The sequence below is a fragment of the Gobius niger genome (genome assembly GCF_951799975.1).
Source record: "Gobius niger genome assembly, chromosome: 10".
NCBI lineage: Eukaryota > Metazoa > Chordata > Actinopteri > Gobiiformes > Gobiidae > Gobius > Gobius niger.
The window spans coordinates 34,850,973-34,871,789 of NC_136861.1; the positions used below are offsets into that span (position 1 = coordinate 34,850,973).

At 43.9% G+C, this 20,817-nt stretch overlaps 1 protein-coding gene and 1 long non-coding RNA gene across 2 annotated transcripts in view; both read right to left on the bottom strand.

Annotated features, from left to right (window-relative positions):
- Positions 1-12,583: 12,583 nt before the first annotated feature.
- LOC306969683 overlaps positions 12,584-20,817 on the bottom strand; it is a 437,728-nt gene continuing 429,494 nt past the window's right edge. The window contains exon 2 of the long non-coding RNA XR_013793341.1: positions 12,584-12,626. This is a non-coding gene — a long non-coding RNA (uncharacterized lncRNA). The remainder of the gene's footprint in view (positions 12,627-20,817) is intronic.
- On the bottom strand, positions 15,228-17,624 carry hoxb3a (homeobox B3a; the record flags this gene model as incomplete). The annotated part of the gene is given in 3 exon segments (XM_079564741.1): positions 15,228-15,425; positions 15,428-16,083; positions 17,579-17,624. Coding segments are annotated over 3 exon segments (855 nt in total). The 3' UTR covers positions 15,228-15,272.

Here is a 20,817-nt window from a genome sequence, read left to right on the forward strand (position 1 = left end):
ATTTTTAGCATATTGGTTTGAGTCTTTTGAGTCATTTATGCAGGAAATGTATGCGTTGCTTTCAGCATAGAACCTGTAAAACATTTCAAAAGGAAGTCACCTGGACGGTTTTTCATTTTTATTTTAAGACGTTTCGCCTCTCATTCATGAAGCTCATACAGAAAATGTTGGCTTTTGCGTGAGTGTGTTTATCAATAAGATGAATTGCCTAATCAATTAATTATTTTTATTTCAAGTATAGATGACGTTTCGCCTCTCATTCAAGAAGTGAATGAAAATGTTGGCATCATTTTTGTGTGTTTAGCAATAGGCTAATGCACGTATAGCCTATTTAACATTTTTATGCTTTTTTCAAAAGTGTTTTTATGTGTACGTGCATGTTTTCACTACGGTGTCATTTTTCCAAAATCGTGTATTTTTCTAAGCATTTGTCGTTGACCTGAGTTATCGGCTTCAGGAAGTTAGAGCGTGACTTATTTCTGACTTTTGCTGCATATAGCTAGCTACGTGATGCACCACGTGATATATAGCAAAAACTAGTCCCCTGAATGGTTGTTTGTGACTTTGAAGACGTTTCGCCTCCCCTCTAAGCTGCGTACACAGAACATGTTAGCATTTGTTCATTTTTCGGAGTATTTGTTTAGCCGCGTTGTCACCGTGTTTTTGTCACATGACAATAATGATTCATTTTTTTATTTTTTATTTTCGTCACGTTTTTGTCGCTATTTTGGTTACGTTTTTGTTGCTTTTTCATTCTCGTTTTAGGCACTGTTTTGATGCTTGTATTCCCTCACTTTTAGATTTGGGTAATGCCAAACTCGTGCTCGGTTAAGGTGGTGGGGATTACGATGTTAAATAATTCCGGCTACATTTTCTGCTAATTCTACAGCATTTGCGTATTATTTGCATCTTCCCATGAGCCTATGATGAGCTACTCCCAGATTATCGCAATATCTATCTCAAAATCGCGATACATTTTGACGCACGACGTGAGATTTTCGAAGCGCACGCTCTAATTTTGAACATCGCCAACTTCGCCTTGTCCTCAGTGGAACTTGTTTCCTCCCTAATCAGCAGTTTTAAATTGGTCCCCCGTATCCCCACAAACACCCCGCACCCCCCACCCCACTCCTCGTTATCCAAGCGGTGCAACTTTTACGCGCTGTTGTTAGAAATGCCTATCCGGGCTCCACAGCGCGTGAATCCGAAGGGTTCACTGCCAGGTCGTCGGCCCCTGCTGCTGCTGCTCTGCGCTTCCCATACCGCCTCAAAAAAATAATAAATAATAAGGCTACGGAGGTATAACCTGTGTGAGTGAGTGAGGGGAGGGGAGGGGAGCGAGGAGCCAGGGTTCACGACTTTCGCGGTGGATATTTTCGGGGAGGGCCCGGGTGGGGAGAGAAGGAACGCGGTGATCAATCTTACCCTCCCCGCGCAGAGGCTGACAGCGGTAGCCCCTCTCCCCAAAAATAACGAGCCCTCGACACCCCCCCCCCCCCCCCCCCCTCTTTCTTTTTAGCTTTCTGTCTTTTTTTTTTTTGTATCCAGCGCTATCTCCCACACTCTCCGATAAAAGTTCACGCTCAGGACGCGCAGCTTTTTTTTTAATTTTACGCACGAACTTTCAGGTCAAAACGCTTCAGAAATAGTTTGAGTTTCCCTTCTCGTTTTGTTCGAAGTTCTTTGAGCTGTGGGCAAAGCACGTGCGTGGGAGTGCGCTGAAAAGGCGAAGGGCGCTGTGTGTAGGCCGTAACTTATACATGTTTAAAAAAAAAACTGCGCGCACAAGCTGTTCATTTCGGTGCAACTCGGGACAGAGCGCAGCAACAATTTGGAGAAAAAAGTCTCCCTTTATTTATTTTTTTAATTCTTGCACTGCTCTTGCATCACACGGAAGGACTATAATTTGATTTCGCTTAGCTAAGTTACAAACTTTGTTGCTGTTGTTGCCGCTCGTGGGGACAGAGTTGGGATTTGTTTTTGGAGCGGAACGTCAAACGCATTTCGTCGTGATTGTTTGGAGACGAGTTGTTTTCTTATGACTTGACGGGAACACTTTGTGAATTTGAATTCCAACCGTGAAATACTCAGCAATCAACTGCTTTTGTTTTTTCTCCCAAACTGTAGACACGTAGAGACTTTGAAAAGCGAAACGGTTCGTTTGAGCAACTTTGGACGTGTTTCAAGGACTTTCCCCTGGGTAAAGTTTCCATGACTTTTAAGGAGAGTGGCCTTTCCATATACGCCTAGGGGCAAAGGTGGGTAGTTAGTAACCACAGTACTCGAGTACTATTACTTGAGTAACTTTTTTGTTGAAGCCACCAAGATACTCTCAGTTGGAACACATTACCCACTCCGTTTCGCTTTTACGCACGAACGAGTAATTCACAATTTGTTGATTGTACTTCCAAGAGCTCGTGTTACCAGACAGTACTTTGTATTTTTTCATAGAGATGGGTAGTGCTCAGTTATATTTACACAAGTACTGGATTAAGTTTTTGAAGTAACTGTACTTTTGCATGCATGTTTTCAATTAAGTACTTTTCACTTCTACTTGAGTAATATGATGATCATGTATCTGTTCCCAGAGGTGGAATAACCAAAATATGTCCTCAAGTGAGAGTAACGTTGCTTTAAAATGATTTGACTCAAGTAGAAGTAAAAAGTAGTGAACCAAATTATTAACTCAAGTAAGAGTAAAAAAGGTTCTTGGATAAAATGTGACTTGAGTTCTGTGATTAACTGTTTGAGTGTAAAAGTTTGATTTATGTTTCAGACGCAACATAAACAGTGACACAGAGGAACACTTTATTTTACACTACCTTGATACATTGTACCAAACTAAATTTAGTACAATGTAATGTGCTCTGTAACTATGTGTAATAAGTTCACAATGGAATAACTTGTATTAGTACTTTGTAGGTATGTACTGTAATAGGACACGAGACCCTTAGGGTTATGTCTTATTATGTACCTACAAACTACAAATGCATATTATTCCATTATGTTTCCAACCCATAGGTACAAGTTATTACACATTGTTACAAAGCCCATTACATTGTACTAAATGTAGTTATGTTCAATGTATCAAGGGTAGTGTTAAATATAGTGATACCGTGACGCAAAACATAGACGTTTTGAGAAGTAGAAGTAAAACAAACTGTATGGATAAAAAAAACTACTTGCAAAAGTACAATTGGTTCAAAAAGTTACCTAAGTACATGTGTGTGAGTGAATGTAGCTGAGTACTAGCCACCTATGTCTGTTTCTTTTTTTGTTTTTTTTACTTTATTTGACCTGTATTTAACCAGGAAAGTCCCACACAGACTGAGTCTCTTTTCTTACTCGAGTAAAAACAGTAATTGAGTAAATCTTGAAGGGAACCATCTTCATTTTGACTTGTAAAATAGATTTTGTGTTTTGTTTCTTACTTCTTCATAATGATTTATTATGATTGTTTTTATGAGATTTTATTTGAAAATATAACATTGTTCACCTTTTTACATATTTTGTTTCTCGTGATTTATGTCAGTACTGAAACTAAAATCAGACTTTTACCAGGCAAGGTACTAATGTATAACTTTCTCCAAGTACTTTTTTACTCTTACTCGTTAATAGCTTGGCTGCTTCTTCCTGAGTGAAACATCCTCCCACAGTGAGTGAATCTTTAGCTCGATGTGACAAAAGCTTCGTTACAAATTATAGGAATGAATAAACTTCTCCAGAACCGTGTCTTTTATCCATGTTCGTGTTGTTTTACGTCTGTAGAGGCACAAGATGTCGCGGGACTTGAGTAACGTTTCTTGGCTACTCTCCTCTGCGTAATTCCGCTTTTACGCAGCTTTTAGTCGAAATCTTCCCTGCACCTGCGCCGTCTCGCCTCTCCACGGCGCGCGCCCCCGCCGAGAGCATTTTTTTTTTCTTTTACGAGGCAATAAATTAGCTCCAATCGGCGCTTATTGGTGTTTTTTATTGTCTGTTAGTCCAGCGGAGATGTAAAGGGGAAGCCGCGCCGTTATTTATGGTCGCTTTGATTTATGAACGAAGTTTTTACGCACGCGGCGCTCGGCGAGAGAGAGAGAGAGAGAAGGAGCGAAGGAGACACGCGCCACAGAGCCGGGAAAAAAAATATCAAAATAAAAACCACGTGACGGGAGCCGGGGATCATCAAGGCCCGCGGGCTCATTCCACACAAGGTAAAGTGAAGAGGTGCAGAGGGAGAGAGGGAGGGAGAGAGAGAGAGAAAGGAAGAGAGAGGGAATGGGGAGGAGAAGGGGAAAGAGAGAGAGAGAGAAAGAAGGAGAAAGAAAGAAAGTGAGATGAGGAAAAAAAGATAAAAGGGGAGAGAACGGGTGAGAGAGGGGGAAGAGGAGAGTAGGAGAGAAGGGGAGATGAAGTAAAAGGAGGAAAGGGAGAAAGAGGAGAGCGGGGAGAGAGAGGAGAAAGAGGGAGAGAGGGAGAGAGAGGGAGAGAGAGGAGAAAGAGGGAGAGAGGGAGAGAGAGGGAGAGAGAGGAGAAAGAGGGAGAAAGAGGAGAGAGGGAGAAAGAGGAGAGAGGGAGAAAGAGGAGAGAGGGAGAAAGAGGAGAGAGGGAGAAAGAGGAGAGAGGGAGAAAGAGGAGAGAGGGAGAAAGAGGAGAAAGAGGGAGAGAGAGGAGAAAGAGGGAGAGAGAGGGAGAAAGAGGAGAAAGAGGAGAAAGAGGGAGAGAGAGGAGAAAGAGGGAGAGAGGGAGAGAGAGGGAGAAAGAGGAGAGAGGGAGAAAGAGGAGAGAGGGAGAAAGAGGAGAGAGGGAGAAAGAGGAGAGGGAGAAAGAGGAGAAAGAGGGAGAGAGAGGAGAAAGAGGGAGAGAGAGGGAGAAAGAGGAGAAAGAGGGAGAGAGAGGAGAAAGAGGGAGAGAGGGAGAGAGAGGGAGACAGAGGAGAGAGGGAGAAAGAGGAGAGAGGGAGAAAGAGGAGAGAGGGAGAAAGAGGAGAAAGAGGGAGAGAGGAGAGAGGGAGAAAGAGGAGAGAGGGAGAAAGAGGAGAAAGCGGGAGAGAGAGGAGAAAGAGGGAGAGAGAGGAGAAAGAGGGAGAAAGAGGAGAGAGGGAGAAAGAGGAGAGAGGGAGAAAGAGGAGAAAGAGGGAGAAAGAGGGAGAGAGAGGAGAAAGGAGCAGAGAGGGAGAAAGAGGGAGAGAGAGAGGAGAAAGAGGGAGAAAGGAGGAGAGAGGGAGAAAGAGGGAGAGAGGGAGAAAGAGGGATAGAGAGGAGAAAGAGGGAGAGAGGGAGAAAGAGGGAGAGAGGAGAAAGAGGGAGAGAGGGAGAAAGAGGGATAGAGAGGAGAAAGAGGGAGAAAGAGGGAGAGAGCGAGAAAGAGGGAGAGAGGGAGAAAGAGGGATAGAGAGGAGAAAGAGGGAGAGAGGGAGAAAGAGGGAGAGAGGAGAAAGAGGGAGAGAGGGAGAAAGAGGGATAGAGAGGAGAAAGAGGGAGAGAGGGAGAAAGAGGGAGAGAGGGAGAAAAAGGGAGAGAGAGGAGAAAGAGGGAGAGAGGGAGAAAGAGGGATAGAGAGGAGAAAGAGGGATAGAGAGGAGAAAGAGGGATAGAGAGGAGAAAGAGGGAGAGAGGGAGAAAGAGGGAGAGAGGAGAAAGAGGAGAGAGAGGAGAAAGAGGGAGAGAGAGGAGAAAGAGGGAGAAAGGAGGAGAGAGGGAGAAAGAGGGAGAGGGAGGAGAAAGAGGGAGAAAGAGGGAGAGAGGGAGAAAGAGGGAGAGGAAGGAGAAAGAGGGAGAAAGAGGGAGAGAGAGGAGAAAGAGGGAGAAAGGAGGAGAGAGGGAGAAAGAGGGAGAGAGAGGAGAAAGAGGGAGAAAGAGGGAGAGAGAGAGGAAAGATGCAGGGGAGAGAGGGAGAGACATAGAACGAGAGATCGTACAAAGAGCTGAAGGTTGGAGAGATTTAATGGCAAAAGTTTGCACAAAAAGCTGCAAAATGGGGAGAGTGAGAAAAATAGGACAGGTAAAACAAAAGCTAAGAAAGAGAGAGGGGGAGAGAGAGATGGAGGGAGGGAGGGAGGGATAGGGCTGGAGAAAGGGCGATGGAGAGAAACAGATTTGACGAAAAAGTCATTGGAAATAGACAATATTATAATATAATATAATATTGTCTATAATAATTACAATAATATAAAAAAGACCATGATCCTTTACTGCTCGCCAACATAAATAAATAACTCTTTTTAAACATGTAATACCTCTAATCTTTTGGAATATTCATAATAAAAGTTGTGGCACTTAATGGATCTTGCATGAAGAACCTGCAACAACGCAGTAGCAGTATTAATAGTATTAATAGTATTATTAACAGTAGTATTAGTAGTATTAGCAGTATTCAGCCGCTATGTTTGTACAAAGAATGGGTTGCTGGCTTATCAATAGTCCATATTGACTCTGAAGGGTGGGAAGTAGGTCAGAGCGGAGCTTGTTTACCCGTCGCCATGGCGATCGGTCCTCACAGAGAGAATTCACGCTTAAATTCCAGGCATTTCAACCGGAAGGGGAAGTTTTTTTTTTGGCAATAACAGATTGATTTTCAAACTGGCTACTGGTTATGGCGGGCAAGGACGGGACAATCACGAGATGTGTCGGGCATCTAAATACATAGCTGCTTCGAGACCATAGTGTGTCACCATGGTTACTACCAATCAAGTCCCTGAGAATTATAGCATTTCTACGGATGAGCCCAACCCGGAGTGAAATGCCTGGAATTGAACCAACCCCTTACAGTTCCCAATCTCAGATCCTATCGTCCGAATGTCCACGCTGTTCCCTACGGTGACTTTGCGGTCGTGACATCTTTCAAAGTGACCCGAGAGAAAGAACAAAGAGAGAAACAAACACGACGGAATAAAATCAAGCAAAAAACGCTGGCTCAGGTCGTGATGACTAATAAACTGCTCATAAAGAAGCAGTACAAAAACGCTAACAGTCGCTGCTTGGCCGCAGAGAGGAGGAAAATTCCAGTCGCTGCCATGGCAAATGTGGCGGCCATCTTGCAATTCTTTAAAAAAATCTTTAATAAAACTCTCGATAGGATTACGAGTGGCCGTTATGGTGGTCATCTTGTGACTGGCCCTTCTAACCCAGTGCAATGAAATCTAATGGGGGAAAAAAAACACTTATTTCCTTGATACCGTTTTGATCTATTTTGAGTTATTTCATGAGTCTTTGATAATTGTACTTCAGATCTGGCAGGAGGCACAGACTTTAGCTCCATTTGGTCATGGATTTTCCACTGTCAAACACTTCTATTTATATCAAATATAACACTTGTTCCCGACTTTAAAACAGTATTTCTGTACTTTTTAACACGACATGACCAATCTGCATTGAACACGGGACAGAGAAACAGTGAATGCTAACACTGAACCCTGGGATTGAATGGAGAAAACAAAGCTAATACGGCTGAAGAACACGACTAAAAAACGTTTCAAAGAAATGACCTGATCCTGACTGAGAGACGAGACTTAGAAGTAACAGACCAATCACAGACATTGGATCAGTGAAAATGTTGCTCCTGGCTTCTCATTGGTTGCTATAGGGCTTGTGCTGTGTTCCGTTTGTACTCGGAAGTCGGAATTTCCAACCTCCCAGTGGGAAATTTCAACTAGAACGCCCCCCTGATGTCGGACAATCCTCACAAGCCACGAGGGGGAAAAGAGTTTTAGCAGTAAATAAAAACAACCAACTAAAACATTTTCAGATCCTCCTTTGCCCGCCCGCTCTTGCGCAGAAGTTGAAATGGACCGTTGGCCACCCTGCCACCAGAAAAAACACGTTGAGCTGTATTGAATTGAATTGCCTTGTGCATGAACTGTGCTCTACATATAAACTTTGCCTTGCCTGTTTGCTTTGCGATGCTAATGTTGCTAACGTCCATCACGGGCTAAAGCCAACTGCACTCTCTTATTGATTTGTAACATTATTTATGAGATCGTATAGAAAACCACACTGGTCGGGTTAATAAAAGAAGTAGGTTGGGATCATATTATGTTGGATTTTTTACCAGCATCGCAGCTTAAAGGGGCTAGATGCAAGTGAGTCATTTTATGCTCACTACTGCCACCTCAGGTCTTATGCGTAACTGCAGCTTCTATATTAAGCTCATGCATGATGGCGCTTCGGACCCGATTTAACACCTTTTTGAGTGACTTTTCTACACATTAGGACATGGCTGGAACATGTAGGGGGAGGAACATACTTCGTTTTAACATTTTTAAACTCCATACAGTCCCTTTAAATGATTCTTATTTCCGACTTGACAACTGGAACACTGAAACTCAGAAAAAACGACTTTCCTAGCTCAGACTTCCGACCTCCCAGGATAAATGGAATGCAGCATTACCCTCGCCGGCCCGTCACAAGATGGCCGCCACGTTTGCGACGTCAACAAGCCTCATGTCCAATCTAGAATTTATTAAATATATTTGCTAACATTAGCTAAAAACAGTGTAAAAAGTTAAGTAAATCCATCTAACTCACTGTGATGTGTCGAGGAACTAAGTTGTGTTTCCCATTTGATTGCATTGCACTGGGTTAGAAGGGCCAGACACAAGATGGCCGCCAGAACCGACGTTTGTTCCAACTTGTCGCGATGGTTCTATCTAGAGTTTTATTGAAGACCTTTGACTGCTAGTCTATGGAAAACGTTTGCTAGCACCCACAAACATGGCGGATCTTTAGGTGGACATTCGGACTCTCGTTCTTCAGCCACCACCACACATGCTCAACATCCCCCAAAGACTGGCCGCACATACAGGAGCTCTGAATAACATAACATTTTTATTAAAGAATTGTTGGACAGACAACTCTCTCAACAATGAAGGAAAAAAAAAAAAAAAAGCTCTACAAAGGACAAAGTAAGTTTCTCCAAAAGGCTTCTTCTTCCAGCTATAGCGTTTTTTTTTTGTTTTCCTCAGTTTGTGTCTGTTGCGAGAGATCACCCGATCCCTCGCCGGGCCGCGCTCCCCGTACACCGCCGCAGTGACATTTATGTACACGGGCCCAAAGAATGTCAACGTCGAAAAAAACCTACGCAAAAACGCATTTTTCCTAGAAATTACAACCAACTCAAATTCAGTACAACAGACAGGAAGTAACACAACTTTGCTTTTTTTTTTTTTGTTCTTTCGTAACAGTTAATACTAAAAAAGTACAGTATCTTCTCCATATAAATACAGGAAGGATAAATAATACAAAAAACAGAGGGACTTTTTTTTTTTGTTCTTTTTTTTTTAAACTGGCTATAGCAAATAAATATTTATATAGTGTCTGAATGTTGGCTTTTGAAGACGCATCGGTGCGAAAGACGCTTTTGATTGGAAGGCCTTTCGTCTTCAAAATAACATCCTATCATCTTTATTTCACCTTGAACCATCAAAATGTAAACTCTAAGTGCAACAACGATGCCCCCGAGGGAGAGGGACGCGGCGGCGGTCGCGGGGCGGCCGTTTCGGAGGGACGGTGTGCGCACGGGACAGTGAGTGCGCCGGAGTTCGGGGAGTCGAGAGAAGGTTCGGCTTCTACGAAGAATAGGAGCTGTTGGTCTTGTTGTTCGGGGTTCCGATTGGCGCTAATTTTGCCTTTCTCTCGTAATCGCTGAGTGCCAACCAGGAAGTGAGGAGAAATAATTCATTGGTTGGTAGGTTTTGTCATTCTAGCAAACGTGAAAAACGAACACAGCGCAGTTGACGAAAGATCTCACGCAAAACTGCAAAAATGTCTCTAACCCTAACCCCCTAACCCTCTAATCCTAAACCGAACCCCTTAACTTTAACCCTAACCAAACCCCTTGACCCTAACCCCCTAACCCACAAATTCATAAACCTAACCCCAAACCTAACCAAAGTCCTTAACCCAAAGCCCCTAACCCTCAAACCCTAAACCTAACCCCTTAACTTTAACCCTAACCAAAGCCCTTAAGCCTAACCCCCTAACCCCCTAACCCTCTAACCCTAACCCTAAACCTAAACCCCTTAACCCTAACCCTAACCAAAGCCCCCAAACCTAACCAAAGTCCTTAGCCCTAACCCCCTAACCCTCTAACCCTAAACCTAGCCCCTTAACTTTAACCCTAACCAAAGCCCTTAAGCCTAACCCCCTAACCCCCTAACCCTCTAACCCTAACCCTAAACCTAAACCCCTTAACCCTAACCCTAACCAAAGCCCCCAAACCTAACCAAAGTCCTTAGCCCTAACCCCCTAACCCTCTAACCCTAAACCTAGCCCCTTAACTTTAACCCTAACCAAAGCCCTTAAGCCTAACCCCCTAACCCCCTAACCCTCTAACCCTAACCCTAAACCTAAACCCCTTAACCCTAACCCTAACCAAAGCCCCTAAGCCTAACCAAAGCCCTTAACCCTAACCCCCTAACCCTAACCTAACCCCTAACCCTAGACCTAAGCCCCTAACCCAAACATAACCCCAACGCTAACCCTAAACCCCTAACCCTAACCCTCTAACCCTAAACCAAACCCCTTAACCTTGACCCTAACCCCTTACCCTTAAACCCATAACCCCTAACCCTAAACCTATCCCCTTAACATTGAATCTAATCTAACCTAACCCCTAAACCTAAACATAACCCCCTAACCCAAAAAGCAGTCTGGAAAACGGTCTTATCTTTTCTCGTTTTGATGTAAAGCAACTAATCAGAGTCTTGTATCCTCCTGGGTCGACCAATGAGGTCCAATCAGGAGGGAGGGGGAGGAGCTGGATCGTTTACTTTTGAAAATTCTGTCCCTGCTCTCCTTATGTTTTAGAGATTGACTCTGTGCATAACTTCAAATCAGAACGACACCGCCCAAGAAGTGACTTCCTGTTTCGATCCAGCTCGCCAAAATAAAAGCACCGTCGTGTTCATTAGTTCAGCAGTTCATTAGTTCAAACTTTCTGTCTGCCAAACTATTAACAGACAGAAGACTTAAAATGTGTGTATTTAATGATATTCTTGTAATATTGCAAGTACCTGCTGAACTAATCAATGAGACGAGCTGTGTACTTTTATTTTGGCGTGCCGGATCGAAACAGGAAGTCGCTTCTTGGGCGCCGAGTCAATAAAGAAAAGGCTGTCTGGTTAAAGAGGGGAGGAATTTGATCGTTTACTTTCAGATTTCACTCTATTACTTATCACTTTAAGTAGAAATTTGAACTGAACTACTAATATTTACAGCCGGATACGTTTTGATCTTCGAAATGCGAGTCATGTGGGCTATTTTTCTCGCGTTTGCTCTGTTGTCCTTGTGCAAAAATTGGATAAAGTCAGACAAAGAAACATCTGGTTGCTCGCTCCAATTGGGTCATTAACGCCACATCAGTAAAATTTTCAGATTTTGCATCATTCGATATCAACAACAGCCGTAAGCTAACATGTTCTGTTCGCGATTCTCTCAAATGCTAACGCTCCATGTTCCAAAACAAAACGCTAAAAACACAGGTCTCGTAAATCTCAATCGCCACATTTGTCTAGAAAAAAAAACAACGTCCAGTTAAATGGTTTAGCCAGCAGTCGGCTGTATCGATTTGCACTCACTGACCCGGGCCGCTTCCCGCTTCAAAATGGCCGACCGCAAAACACGCCGCGACGCCAAACCCGGACATGCATTTTGTTCAAATATATACCCTGTATCCACGTTAAAAGTCAAAAAGATATGTGAACTCAAACATTAGAAAACTGGGACTGATCCGCCGTCCGCTAATGTCAGAATCGAGGGGCTGGGAGTCAAAAAAGGGGGCGCGAGTGTTAGTGACATTACGGTAACTGTAGTGAAAACCCCTCAGCTCTTTGAAGTGACTCTTTGATTGAATTTCAGGTTCAGATTTCACGGAGACAGGTGGCAAAACATTGGGATGGCAGCTGTTTGCAGTGCGACTGCCAAAAAACGGAATGGCATTTATAAGTGACATTACGGTTGACTTTTATGAAGCACAATTCCAGTCAAATTTCTGAAAGGATGATGACGGCCTTTCTTTACCCTTCAGCAACATGCGGAAAAGACACAACTACAGAGCGTTTATCAGCGACATTACGGTAACGGCCTTTTCTCCTGCTTATACTTTGGTCCCACGAACTGAAACTGTTCATTGGGGCCTGTTTGCTTATTTTTTTTAAAGTCCTGGGCAGAAGTTATTTCACTTTTTAATCTAGTCTAGAACTAGTTCCAGCTCAGTTGTTTATTGTTACTATAGAAACAGCAGCAGTAGAATGATATAGAATGTGATTAAACTGTTATTTAACTATTGCTGGGCAAGGTGTACATTATACAGACGGCATCTCGTCTTAGAAGGGGGCGTGGCCTTACCAAGGGGGAATATAGAATCTTTTGGCAAACACAGTTTTTCACTCTTTTTTTTCCATTTTTTGACGAAATATAAACGTATTTATCACATACAAATAAAGTCAAATCTAAATCAGGTCCATATGGATGTTTATTCACAGCAGATTGTTCAGTAGAAGCGAAAAAACGGCAGTCATAGCTAGCGCTAGCTAACGTTAGCATTAGCACGCTGCTAACATGTAGCATCATGTTAGCATTCTCTGTTTTTGAATGTATTTATGGGCTGTTGAACCACTTTGCTCCTCTCCATGTCTTTTTATCTATCTTTTATAGAAAAACATATTCATAATTCAGCATTTGTTATTCATTTGGAGAATCAATTTGGAGAAAAATCTAAACTTACTGTAACTATTCAAAAACTGCTTTAACATATGCTGAATTATGAACATAGTTTTCTACTAAAGCGAAGTGGTTCAACAGCCCATAAAAGCATAAAAAACTGAGAATGCTAACATGATGCTACATGCTAGCATTGTGCTAACGCTGCGCTAGCTACGACTGCTGTGTTTCCGCTTCTACTGAACAATCTGCTGTGAATAAACATCCAAATGGACCAGATTTAAACGTGACTTTATTTGTATGTGAAAAATGAGTTAATATTTCACCAGAAAATGTCCCCCCTTCTATGACGCAATGCCGTCTGTATCGATCACTTTTAACCGGACACCCTCCAGCCAATCCGAATCGAGTATTTCATTCATTTATTAATTAATTTGAATGGGACAGTGCATATTAATGAACAGACGACTAGTGCTGTAAATATGCCGGATTTAGCTCAAGGCTCATTTCCATCCGCAGTCCCATGAATTCACCCAACCCAGACCATGGTATAACTTTTAATAACCACTTGTCAAATCGCTTTTAAATTGTACACTAATTATTGTCACTAATGTCAAAAGGCTGTAAGCTCCTGTTCCTCATGTTCCTCTTGAATTAGCAGTTCACATTTCCGTCTTCTCCTGAACGCTAGTGCTGCTGCGCGTCTTCAAAATGTGCTGAAATAACTGATTTTCTGATTGTAACAGACATACATCTTACAAAACGTGTCACCACTCTCATTGCGCCCCGTTCTGACTCCCAGCTGCCGACGTGTACCCTTCCAAAAGTGATAGAGTGAGAGCAGGAAGAGGAGGGAAAGTCAATAAATAAATAGCGTTCGCCACTATATTTACCCTGTGTCGATGATGTGCTAAAAAGGAAGTTTGTTTGGAGATGTCAGCAGCTAGCTACGTGTGTGTCAGCGCGAGGAGAGTTAGCCCTAGCCGGGCCGTGTGCCGCTCAAGCTAGCCCGAGCGTCGGGGTAGGGGGGAGCGTTAGCCGACCACAGCTAGCTTGTGAGCTGTTTTCTTTTTCTTTCTTTCTTTTTTTTTTTTTTTACTTTTTGAGCTACAACCCTGTATAAAAGTCGATGAGAAGGAGCGGGGAGGGGGGTGTTGACGGACTCGTGTGCGCCGGGGGTCTTGTCCGTGGAGGATTGTGGGAAATGTAGTTTAAAACAACAGTACAAGGAGGGCTTGAGCAGTGTGGACGTACACCGAGCAGCGAGGCACGCTTTTAGGGTTGGTATGGCATGGTTATTTTTGGGGCGACATTGTGTGGGCAAGTTTTTGTTGAATTCTTAGGTGTCGGACATTTGGAGTTTTCCTTTTTTGATCTCTAAAAAATTGAACCTTGATGTTCCGAATTGTTTATTGCTATGACAAAGGACGGATTTTGCATAGAAACCAAGAAATAGGTTGTGTTTTTAAGAAGTTAAAGAGTTCAATCATCGAGGCACTATTTTTCACTAGGATTTTCTGAAGGTTATCACACAGGTTAGCTAGTCTTATGGTTTAGGACAATGACTACTTAAAGCCTGGATCTTTGTAAAATAATCCCATGTTTTAGTGAGAAATATGTATTATATTAATTGAAAGGGGTACTGTTCCATTTTTTTTCTGATACCAGTGCTTTAACGATACATGGATTACGATACCGATACCTGAACAAAAATATTTTATTGTCTAGAATCCGAAAACAGAACAATAATGTGTGAAAAATGGGGGGAAATTAGGAGAAATTGTGGCAAAAAGTGAAAAATTTGGCAAATATTCTGTACAAAAAATGGGGGAAACAGGGGGTTAAATGATGAGAAAATAGGGAAAATAATATATAAAAAATTGGCAAATTTTTTTTTAGCAACAACAATGAAAAAAACAGGGGAAAAAATTGAAAAAAAAAAGTTTTAAAAAATTTGGAAAATGGGACAAAAATTCCGAAACAAACTGGGAATGGAAAATAATCATTTACTTGAGCTGAAACAACCAAGTTGCTTCCTTTAATGCTGTTCCTGGATCATCAGCATCAAAACTGTATTTTTTTTCCGATACCAGTAGTACGTAAACCTTTTTTTTCAGTAGATTATTTTGTGTTTTTCTGCTTGTTTCATGTCATGTATGTAGGTTTGGTTCTCGTTCTCTGAGCTCCAAATTGTGACCATGCCATGAGCGCCGGGAGACGTGCCGCGATGCTCGGCGGACGCAGTTCCTCGAGGTCGGACTCACTGCGAACAGCTACAGCCCGGGCAGAGACAGACGGTGAGGAGCGTCCGTGGGGGGTTTATCAGTGCTTCCGAAGATGATCTTTCGTGTGAAATGATTTGAGATGTAAGCGCACCCAATAGCAGCAGGAAGTTTACCAGCGTGGAGGAAACGCCAATGGGAAAGACTTGTTTTGTTCAGGGGTGTAGGCGTGATTGTGGTGCCAGTGTGGGCCTTGGCGGCAGTGTAAACAGACCTTCCTCACACGGAGACCTTCCTCTGTCTTTGCCCGCTGTACAGCCCTGTAGACCCCCCCCCCCCCCCGCCCCACACCGGCCCTCCCGATGCCCGCCTGCCCCGGTCAGAGAGTCCTACAGTTGGGTCAAACCTGCTACAGGTGCGTGAGCTTGGGTGCTTCCTGGATTCTGCCCTGAGTGGAGTGGTGCCCCGACAGCTCGGTGTAGGTGGGGTGCGTGGGGGGGTCGTGGTGCTGGTTGGCCATGGGCGCCGCGCCGTTGTAGTCCATGGTCTGGTGGAGGGGGGGGGCGTGGGGCCCAGGTGGTTCAGACCGTACATGGAGGGCCCGGACCCCCCCATGGGCTCCACGTAGCTGCCCCCCACGTACACCGGACTGGCCTGCATGTTGTTGGGCGTGCCGTAGCCGCCGCTGTTCTGTACTAATCCGTGGTGCGGGTGGGGGTCTCCGTAGTCCGGGTCGGGCGCGCCGTACTTCTGCTGCGGGGGGCAGCCCTTCATGGGGACGTTGGAGTAGGCAGTGGACATGGAGTAGGACACTCCCTGGTGCTTGCTAAAGGAGGGGGGAGAGGGGGCGTCGTAGCCTCCTCCACCCATGGGGTGCATGGAGTTGAGGAAGCTGGCCGTGGACTGCATGGTGAGGGGCGGCGAGCCGGTGGGGGACGGGCCCCCCGAGCTGGAGCTGAGGCCCTTGGACTTCTGGTCCTTCTTGTACTTCATGCGGCGGTTCTGGAACCAGATCTTGATCTGGCGCTCGGACAGGTTGAGCAGGTTGGCCATCTCCACGCGGCGCGGCCGGCACAGGTAACGGTTAAAGTGGAACTCCTTCTCCAGCTCCACCAGCTGAGCGCTGGTGTAGGCCGTCCGCGCACGCTTCGACGACGCCGACGACCCTCCGGTGGGACTCTTCTCTCCTGGACTGGCACTGTCCCCCGTGGCTGCAGCAGCTGAGCACACAGACGAGCACTTCAGTATCACACACACACAAACTGTTCCACATCATCCAAAACTGGAAACATATTGTGTGTCAAAGTTTTTAAATGTTACTCGGCCAGGCTCTGTCACGGTCACTGCTTTGGAAAAGACCTGGACATGATTACGGGATGTGAGCCCTGCAAATGTAACCTAAAATAAGTCAAACTATGAATTATGAAATTGAAAAAAAGGTAATTAAAACAATTAAAGTCCATATGACGCATTAGACACACAGTTTGCTAAAACAAACTTAACACAATTAAATTTAAGTTTTCGCTACAAGTTTTACCCAGCTTTCTTTAGTTTGATCAGTTTTTTATGTTCATAGTTTCACTTCCTTATTGGACACTGACAGGAAGTGACATAGATCAAGGCAATTTTAAACTGTTGCCATGCCGACCCATGTAAAGTAAATGGGAAATGAGTCAAACTGCTGGAACTTTGCCTACATCTATGTCGCTTCCTGTCAGTTGCTTAAAGAGACAAGATACAAGTTGGCCATTTTATGCTCACTATTGCCACCTCAGGTCTTACGTGTAACTGCACCTTCCATGTTAAGCTCGTGCATGACGGCACTTCAGACCCGAAGTAACACCCTTTTTGAGTGACAGGATTTTAGAGGCAGTTGAGGTGAACAGGTCTGGGCTCATTCTACACATTAGGACACGGCTGGAACATGTAGGGGAGGAAAACACACCATTTTAACATTTTTAAATCTGTATAGTCCCTTTAAAAATTCAAATAAAAATAACTTTTCTGCCCAACATTTCTTCATGAATGCTGCGTCACTGAAATAAAATGATAATTATGACTCACAACAGATGTTGTCCATCTAAATAAGTCATACTTTCAAATGCACTTAAAACACACACACATCTCATTGCACTTAGATTTGTGTTTTCTTTTCTTATTTTGAAAGTAAAAACACTTGTTCAACTGGCTTTTCTCCTCTGCAAGTGAAAAGGAGGTCAGATATCCTTGATTAGAGTCATTTTGATTATGTTTTCTTGAAGTAAAATGAAGACACTAATAACAGTTCAGTCACATCTCATAATCTAATGTGGTGTATTCACGGTCTGTGGAGCCCGAGCTCAGGGACCTGTTGCCGCGCTCTTATGAAGCCCCGGGGCCCGGCCGCGGCTGAATTATGGCTGATATTAGTTGTCAGCACTTCATAAAGGTGTCAGTTATTGAGAGGCGCGGGCCGAGCGTGGCCCAGGGCACGCAAATTACACGTGGGCTGGAGGACCGGCCCCTGAGAGAGACATGCTCCTCCATGTACTCCGCTGGCTCATGCCCAGACTCCCGTCGGAGGAAGTGCTCCATCTTTTTCGTGAAATCAAACCGTTAAACGTGCTTTTCAAAAACTCTGAAACTGGATTCTGCATTCTTCCATTATCCACACTGAGGAAAACTAATAAACACGTTCATCCTACAGCAAGAAGGTCCCTGGTTTCATTCCCAGACCTTGTACAGCCTGTGTGGAGTTTGCATGTTCTTCTTCCAGGGTCATGGGTGGTTTTGCTTTGCCCGGTTCCCCTCATCCCTCACCCAAAACATGTACAATATGCTAAAACAGCGGCCCTCCAAAAGTTGTCCACAAATCAATCCTACAGGGCAGAGCCAATTGGGCACCCTGGGAGAGATTACACTTAAACTTATTGCTGCGTTCCTCTATCCCAGGGGTAGGCAAGTTTGTGTCATGGAGGGCCGATTTTCTTCATTGCCAAAACACCAAGGGCCGAAAAACACATAATTGTAGCCCAAAGAAAAGTACTTTCTTTTCTACAAATATAAGTTTTGCACGTAATATATGACCTAATGGGTTGTTTTGCTGGGAAATGTGAAAATACTGACAGCACTTTCCACATTTTAGAGTCCTTTTCATGCATTTGGTCTCTGATTTCTGAATAAATGTTTCTTCAAAATTCTCTTGGGGGCCAAAGGTTTTATGCTGAAGGGCCGAATTTGGATCCCGGGCCTGATGTTGCCTACCCCTGCTCTATCCCTCTATCCCAGTGGACACACTTTGGACATGGAAAAGGCTATAAAGTATAATTCTGATCATTATTGTTATGATTATCTGTTAATTAATAATAAAAAAAGAAAAGAAAAAGAGAACATGTGACAAGGCCCCAAGTTATGTCTGAAAATCGGCGATGTTTGTCAAATCTGCGTCTCGGTCACAGCGTTTCATGCTACACGTGGATACCAAACATGTCAGTATTTGTGAATGAATAAACGAGGGGAAGACCAGGGAGCGCCACAGCCATGCTGGAGTCATTTCTGGAAGAAAAAACAAACTTCGAAGCAATTCTCAACAAAACATCACAAAAGAAGAATCGTAGAAAAAAGTGTCTCAGCCCGAACACAAAGCTCCAGCTCCGGCCCTGGCGCTCCTCTCCGCTTCCCCGCCCGCGCCCTCCAATCACCTGCCTCCTTCGTTGACATTTCTCAGAGTAATTGTTTCAAAGCCTCATCCGTCCTGTCACTTGTACTCTTCCCGCGACGCCGTGACGAACGCTCCGCAGCGCCTTTTTAATCTCTACCCCTTTGGAAAGGAAAAAAAAAGAACGCGAGCGCCTCTCTCCGACTCCGCCGCCGCTCGCCTGTTATCAGACATCGACATCATATTAAAGTCATCACTATTTTCCGTCCCGTTCGGTATCGTCGTATCTCGGGTTTGGAAGGCGGCGGCGGCGGCTCAGTTCGTCGGTTATCGGGCGCGACGTTTTGAATTTGTCTTGTTAATGTCTTCCTCCTCACATCAGGGGGAGGGGGGCGGGGTTTTATATGCACAAGTGTCACGTGGAAGGGCAGGTATGAGGCGGGGGTAAAGCAAATTGTAAAGAGGGGGAAAGGAAGAAAGAACGTGATATTATTAGGCTGGGGAAATCTCACAAGTTTCCACATTATAAGTCCATGTTCATTTCCAGCTAGTTTTACTCACGCACATCAAGGTCAAATATTAATGAGAACAAAAGGGGGCTTTGTGAGGCATGTTGGATGCTTTTGGTGCAACGTTTAGATGGAAGAGGCTGCATCAGAATAAACAGATCATTTTGGGGGGAGAGCAAGATTTTGAATGAACGCAAGGGCTCTTGTCATAATTCATTGGATTACAGAGATCCCTGTAAGTACGTCGAATAGTTTCCAAGACCATGAACAAGCCAGAGGCAAGTCTCACTATTGCTTAAAGAACATGTGTCAACAGGGGCGGACTGGCCATATGTCCGTTCTGGAAGAGCACAGAAGGGCCACTGGCTCTAGGGCCACCGGTCCCGCCTCAACCGAGCTTTACCCAAATCTAAAAGCTAAAAAGACAAGCATCAAAATAGCGAGAAAAAGAGGATGAAAAGTCAACAAAAACATGAGAAAAACACAGAGAAAAAAAAAATCTCAAAAAAATGATTAAAAAAAAAATGTGGCGACGTGACGAAAAGTTTCCATCACTTTTGTAGGTCTTAGCTTTCAAATGAGGCGTTGCGTTGTTGCTCTCCAGTCGAGAAGCTTTTAGATTTGGGTAAAGCCCAGTATAAAAAAACATGAATCTAAAAGGAATTCCGTGGTGTATGGTGTGCCACAAGGTTCAGTTTTGGGACCACTATTATTTATTATTTATATTAATGATTTTGCTTCTGTTTCTGCGACCGCCTTTCCCGTTCTTTTTGCTGATGATGCCAATAAAAATAATAATAATAAAAAGCCGAACTGGGGAAAATGCACTCGTTAATGTTAAGGCGGGGGGTCAGAGGTTAAAACATGTATTTGTGGAAGTGCACAAATACGCTAATTTGGGCCAGGCTGGTCAGAGTCCAGGGCTGTTTTTCAGTCCCAGTCCGCCCCTGTGTGTCAAAAATTATATAATCCGGTGGCCGACTTGTGGAGCATAAATTCCTGAGTAGGTCATAAAAAAAAAAAAAAAGAAATAATCAAAATGCTCACTCCGGCCACTAGGGGTCAGGGGTCAGCCGAAATTATTTTTTTTTAAAAGGAAATTAATCCACACTTGTCCAGCAGGGGGCACTGACATAATCAGAGATCAGGATATAAACAACACATTACAGCCATGTGGTAAATGGTCTGCCCCAGGGGCGGCTGTGGCTACAAAAGGTGGCGTTCATGTTATAAAATGTGATGTCAGTTGGAGAGCAGGTGCCGATGCAACTCTATGGGACAAAGGCAGTTTTGAAAGATATCTCAAAAAATAAAATTGACAAATGTTGTTCCTCATCAGTATTTGGAAGTGATTAAAAAAAAAAGAAAACGGCGTATTATTTTCATGGCTGAAAGTTCGTTCTACTCGCCAAAAATCACCAATATGTTTTGGAATATTGTCCCCACTTTTGGACGCCTTTCAGAGAAAACAAATTGGACCTTGGTTTATACTCGCTGATGGAGGAGACAATCAACCTTGAAGCAGTTTTCGCTTTAGGTGGATTGTTTTAGTGAGGACTGAGACAAAAAAATCATATACCATGGTGAGCACAATAGAATTCTTGCTGCTCCGCCTCCATTCTAAACGACAGGCTGTTTAGAATGTTGTGATGTCGCGTGGACGTAACCTACAGCAGATTAGCACCACCAAGTGTGAACGAATAATGACGACAATGTAGCACTTGTGAAAACTTGTGACACAGGCTTGTAAAGTGCAATACAAGTGTGAGCTATTATTTATCCGGCAACAGTACTGTCACCAAATCAGC